General features: G+C 36.1%; 1 protein-coding gene across 1 annotated transcript; it reads right to left on the reverse strand.

The window, feature by feature from the left end:
* Positions 1-818: 818 nt before the first annotated feature.
* LOC141432499 (zinc carboxypeptidase-like) lies at positions 819-6,341 on the reverse strand. Its single transcript, XM_074094089.1, has 6 exons — positions 5,984-6,341; positions 5,134-5,524; positions 4,390-4,474; positions 3,899-4,101; positions 2,155-2,239; positions 819-1,605 (listed from the first exon to the last, which is right to left on the reverse strand). The coding sequence occupies exons 1-6, from the start codon at positions 6,265-6,267 to the stop codon at positions 1,340-1,342; spliced, it is 1,314 nt and encodes a 437-aa protein (XP_073950190.1). The 5' UTR covers positions 6,268-6,341; the 3' UTR covers positions 819-1,339.
* Positions 6,342-6,644: the final 303 nt, after the last annotated feature.

The following is a 6,644-nucleotide window of genomic DNA, read 5'->3' on the forward strand; positions in this document are numbered from 1 at the left end:
TTATGTTATCGTTAGGAAAATGCTGATTATTATTTTTACTGTCGGCATGAGACATAAGAGAGGACGATACATTTATTTATTTACATACTATTATTATTTGTAGGCCACTTCCGTCCGAAGCAACTAGATGTCTATGGGGGAGGGGGGTCCAGTTTTGTAAAAAAATATTTTTTTGAGGATGGCAGGAATGGCACCTTTAAATAAATATCATCACGGGCCACTTGACACCAATTGACCTAGTGTTAAAGTAAGCAAAGCTTGTGTTATGGGTAGGTACGAGATAAACGGATAAACATAATTACCCATATTATTATAGATAGATACATCATCATGTCAGCCGAAAGACGTCCACTGCTGGACATAGGCCTCCCCCAAGGCTCTCCACTCAGCCCGTCTTGAAATCCATACTTAATATTACAAATGCGATAGTGTATTTGCATGTTTGTCCGTCTTTCACGTCGAAACGGAGCAATGGATCAACGTGATTTTTGGCATAGAGTTAGTTTATGGGCCAGAAAGTGACAAAGGCCACTTTTTATCCCGGAAAATGCACAGTTTCCGAGGGAACAGCACGCGGTAACCGAAATCCACGCGGGCAAAAGCTGGTAATACAATAAATATTATATAATAGATAGATACAACTTAAATACATATTGAACACCCAAGACTCGAGAACAAACATTCATATTTCTCATACCTACGAATATCTGCCCTGACTAGGGATCCAACCCGGGACCTTAAGCTTCGTAGTCAGGTTCTCTAACCACTGAGCTATCGGGTCGTCAAGTTTTAGCACGCACACACCAATGAATATTTTTTTTGAAGAAGAAAAAACATTTATTCGTGACAGTTACACAAAAATAAACAGAAGAAAACTAAAAAACAGCACTAGACTAATGATTTTATACACATTCGCGATATTTTTAATAGCCTCTTTCAATAACTTTATAAACTTTTTTCTACCTAGAGATCACTTTGTCCCGAATATATTATAAAATAAACACTGTCTAATTCCATCTTAAACGGCCTGAATTGACCTTCATATCATAGGTAAAGAAATAGGAACAACGCTTATGTTTTTTCTGTTCTTGGCGAAAAAATAATGTGTTTAAAAGGCTGTAGAGGAGAGATCTCTCTTTATACGCTTGCCTTTGGGAGTGAACTCCTTACGAAGAGATGTGAAAATTTCATTTATGGAATTGATTTTAAAAATGTCGGTAACACAAGTTACGTCATCAGTACTAGCTACTCATGTGTCATACTAGTTCACCTATTTCAGGAATAGATGGAGCTAGTATCGCTACAAAGTATTCATTAATCAGGGGTTAGACTCCAGTCCTTACACAAAATATGTCAATACTACGCCAAACATGATCAAAAACGAAAAGGCACCAGGTAGTCTCACTCCGCTTCTCATGTACCCGAACCTCTTGGCCTGGAAGATGATGTCCAGAACTGAGTCCATGGTTTCCTGGTTGTTTGGCAGGATTTGATCCGTAGGGAGGAGAAAGCCGAAGGTACCGCGGTCGCGGAGTTCGTAGCAGTAGACTAGAGGGACACGAAGGTGTCCTTTAACCCAATCTACGCTGCCGCCTGAGGCTTCATCTGCAATCAACAATATTTAAATGAAACTGGGCTGGGTTTTGTTATTTTATTTTTTATTATGATAAGGAGGCGAACGAGCACGCGGGTCATCTGGGTCACGTCTGTTACTCAACGATGGTCCAAATTGCAAACCATTAGGGTTTGTGGACACTTGGAGGGATCAAATATGAATGCTCTTGACAGGGACATGTGGCAAGAAAAAGGTCTTTAACTCAGTGTTCAACGCTCAAATCTAAGTTATTTTGCTCAATGGTATATTGTAGATTTAATAGGAGTTCAAAGTTTGTGGACTTAATCGTCGATTTTAGCAAATATGTCCCAGTTGTCACGCTTCTGGAACCTCAGGATGCGGTCACCCAGCGATCAGTTTAACAAGTCCATTTTAACAATCAAACTCGAAACTGATGCTGGACTAAATTCACTTAAAAAAAAACTTAACACAGCAACAAAATTTTCCATTTGAAACATAGAAGTTGTGCGAAATTTATTAATAACTCATCAGAAGCATCACAAACTCCGAGTCAATTCCGTTTTGCAGAACTTACTTACATATAACTTCGGCAATATTCCCGGTAACATATTGCGTTTCGTATCTGACTGACAGCGCTCCCATGGCGCGCCGGCCAATGTTTACCTGGAATATGAAATATATTTAAAGAAAGAAAAAAAAAAGCGTTTATTTCCCATAAAAAATACCTATTAACAAATTGAAAATACAAACTGAAATATAGATGCACAGAAAAACCAGAAAAATAAGACCATCACTGGGAATCGAACCCAGGTCCTCGGTATTCCGTACCGCGTGCTATACTGCTACACCACTGAAGGTCAACAGTACAGACACGAATTTCCCCCTATGCACCTCATATCTCAGCTCGTTTGTTTGTTATGTTAGCCACTTAAGCAGTGACGCTAGCGACATCTATACCGTAGCCCTCATCGAGAAACTTTTTTTTTTGTGCCGGGATGACCGTAAAAGTAAAAATTTGGAATTTAAATACAAAATACAAAAAGATTCCAAAAAACCAATCTTAACCTATTAACTTATTTTTTTTAATTGGCGGCAAAAAATTCACAAATCTAAAATAGGAACTGTCTTGAGAGTGCATCAGTGAAAGCTAAAGCTCGGGTTAAAATTAATGTAAAGGTACAGTACTGCACACGTCCTGAATTGACGAAAACCCCGCACTGAATTTCATAATTAATTGTGAACAACCAAAATAATTGCTTTAGGAATTCTACTTTCTACTAATAAATGTGAAAGTTTAGAGGAGTTTGGAGGTTTTCCGCTTAATATTGGTCAAATAAAATTGCTCGACTGAATGGGCATTTAAATTTTTGGGGGCTGGAAGGCAAAATAGAAAGAAAACGAGGTAGAGGAAGACCAAGACGTATCAGGAAGTCAAACAGCTGGCCAAAGACCGTGCGGAGTGGCGATTACTCCACCGACAAGAGCATAGCTCTTAAATTTAAGAGGGAGAAGAGGAAGAGAATGGGCATTTATTAGGCAGTGTGCTCTATCTCATTCCACATCTTCTTTCACCATCCAGCGTGATTGTGGTTAAAGGCAAGCCTGTTTCTATAAAAACTGGCCAAGAGCGTGTCGGACACGCCCAAGATAGGGTTCCGTAGCCATTACGAAAAAATCAAGTAATATTTTTCTAAAGATTTCGTGTTGTGTAAATTTTCGTATTGCGGAATTTTCCAAGTTTAGGTATATTACCTTAGGTTGCTATTTACTCTTAAACTACTAATAATTCTCAAGCAATCTTAGCCGTTATAATTTTCCTTGTAAATTTGATGTACTTACTACCATCCTAATTTTTTTTTTTTGATTTTACTACTCAACAGTTTAGATTTTAGAGAAATTTTAATTAAAATTGGCAATTTAAGGTTGAATATTTCGTCTTGGCAACCCCATAATAGTTTTAAAAGATTTATCCAACTTTACCCCACACTATAGGGTTAGTCGAGAAAAAAAACACCCCCATTTTACGCCTATGGGCGGTTCCCTAAAATATTTTATTTTATTTTTATTTCACCACTTTGTTGGCGTGGCTGATATTCATGCCAAATTACAGCTTTCTAGCACTAACGGTCTCTGAGCTTAGCCGCGGACAGACAGACAGACAGACGGACGAACAGACATGGCGAAACTATAAGGGTTCCTAGTTGACTATGGAACCCTAAAAAATATTAAAGACATGTATCCAATAGTATAGGTACCTAATTTATAGGCTAGAAACCATAATCTTAATGATGATGAAAATAATGGTTAGAGAGTTAAACTTACGGCATCATAATAGTTGTCCAAATGATCCGTAGTATTTCCATATGGCAACAGCAACATCTGACTAAATGAATGGAAAGATAGATATAGATCAATCTGATCCCCAATAGTACTAATGTAAGATGACAACGATCTTGTCTCTGGCTCTGAAAAAGGTCCAGGCCCGGCGTAGATATCTGATGCCGGATTCGAACTGGCTCCAGCAACTATGGACAAGGAAAACATACAATTGAAATAATTAGAACTTAGAAATAAAGCGACCAATTGGACAAAAATAACAATAGTTGTTTCTTTTTAACTAAATTCATAGGTAACAAATAATTAAAATAAATATGAACAATTTTTAGACACATAGGAGTCTAATAATTTTTCTTATTTATTTTAATTATTTGTTCATCTTACATCTACAAATTTGGTATTCAGGCCAAAAGAGAATTACACCGAAGGTGCTCTTATAATAATTAAAACTTGAGTTATTTTAACAATAAGCTTACCAAGCCAGTTGTTGTTCCAGTTTCTATTCAAATCTGCTCCAAAATTGTTGCCAAAAGGTCGTCTGTTCTTACGCCACATTCTAAACTTAAAGACAAAGTAGAAGAATAATTAGTATCAACTTAACAAAAATATTTATAGGTATATTGAATAAGAATAAGAAAGTGCTTAATTGATTTGTTTTACGACGGTGCCCTGTTATTGCATTGCTATTGGATCTACATAGTCCTGCCAAATCTTACGCCAATCCAATAGGATGCTATTAGGGTACCAAGATAATGATAAATTGATTTCCATTTTAATCTCTAACTAACATGTCACGATTAAAAATAGAATCAACTCAATGATGAAATTAAAAATTATTGTTGCCCTTGGAATTGGCGATGGTAAAAAGTAGCACATTAAAGATAAAAAATAAACCAATGAGGAAAAAAATGAGTGTATTGTATGTGTGTCCGTTCCGACGCATGTCTGGAGTTTTTTAAGTAATTTAAAACGATTTTCTTTGAACATAAAATAGGCAAAGAATGAAATGAAATAAATATAAATACATCCGTTGAAATATTGAATTCTGTAATATCATTTCAAAGTGAAAGGTACGCAAAGTAAGCTGCGCAAAAAAACGTAAAGCTTTTGAAGTACTACTTGTATTAATTTGACTCTTCATGCTATATCGGGGGCCTGATAGGAAGATCAATTCTACAAGAGTAAAATCTAATAAAAATAATGACATAAGTTTGACTTACACTTTCATGTGTCCAAATATAACCATCAGGGTTAGTAACAGGAAAGATGTACCAATCGTAATCACGAGCAGCTGCCACAGTCTCTGGGTCATCACTAGTCAGTAACTCATTAATAATATAGCAAGCGGCTGATGGCGAAATCCATTCCCTGGAGTGAATACCACCTTCAATGAAAATAATTCTTCTGCCAGCGCCATGAGAAATTTTAATGCCTTTAATGTCACGGCCTTCGTAAGACACACCACCGATGATTTCACTGACGATGTCTTGGTACGTATTGGCCAGATCATCAAGCCAAGCGTTGATGTCATCTTGAGTGTAATAAGCATCCCATGTCATTGTGCGAATGTTGCTTCGAGTGTATTTTTTGACGGTTTGTTTATCGACGTATCTGAAAGTATTATTATTTAGTTATGAATTTAGTTTTAGTCTTATAACTGTAAGATCGCACTAAAATAAATCCTTCTTTCTTTCTTATTAGTAGAACGCATTTTATCTTCAAGGAGCTACAGTTCGTAACGAATTATTTTTATTTAATCCAATATACGAAGATATAAATATATATTAAGGTAGAATCTATATTCTATACATTAATGCATATTTACATCTACGTTGATGGCTTTTGTTACATCTATGTATAATGAAGCAGACAAAGGTTTGTCTTAATTCCAAGTAAGTACTTAATGAGACTGAACTGAGATTCGGTTTCCAAACACTATCAGAGAAAGCTTGAGGTAAATAAATCATGACTGCATAAAGAAGATTCATACATTGTAATAAAGGCTAGCGATGACTTTGTATTTTGCGTAATTTCATCTAAAGCAAAAGATAACGTAGATTAGTTTCTTACTCCTGCACATTGTTCATCGTGATTTCAGATCTCATTTCGTTTTTGTCTATGAAACTAAGAAGATCGGCTTTGTCCGCAGGACTCGTCATAACTTGAACAAAGTCCGCTGAAGGCACTGGATCAGTCCAGAAATCGAAACGCACATCGTTCTGCAGCTCTTCTAGTAACTTCACTTTCGCTACATTATCGGGGTAGATTTTATAAACTGTGTAATTATCGAAGCGAAATTTTTCGCAACTTCCTACTGCCGCACAGAATAATACGAAAAATATTTTTAACTTCATTTTGTATGTTTTCTTTATTAATACGCTGGAGACGTGTGTTGACGTCTACAGCGTTTTAAATAGTAGATATGTTATCAATATCTAAAGCTATGCGAGTAGTGTCGTAAATGATAATTGATACAAACGTTAATTATCTTATATGCTCAATAATCAGATAAACCTTTTTTTAAGGCATTGATCTGCTGATAAGTAAGTTTTATCAGTGGTTTATCACTGAAACAGTAGACAATATTTCTTAATAGTTTATTATTATTATTCAGTTTTTTTGCAAAATACTTTAGTGCACTTTTTAGTGGTGGTAGTAGGTGCTGAAGCGTAGACTACAAACTCCAGAGGGTCACAGAATTAACCAGAACGGAATCTAATCTCAGAAATCG

Source organism: Choristoneura fumiferana, chromosome 11 (assembly GCF_025370935.1).
Source record: "Choristoneura fumiferana chromosome 11, NRCan_CFum_1, whole genome shotgun sequence".
In the NCBI taxonomy this organism is placed as follows: Eukaryota; Metazoa; Arthropoda; class Insecta; order Lepidoptera; family Tortricidae; genus Choristoneura; species Choristoneura fumiferana.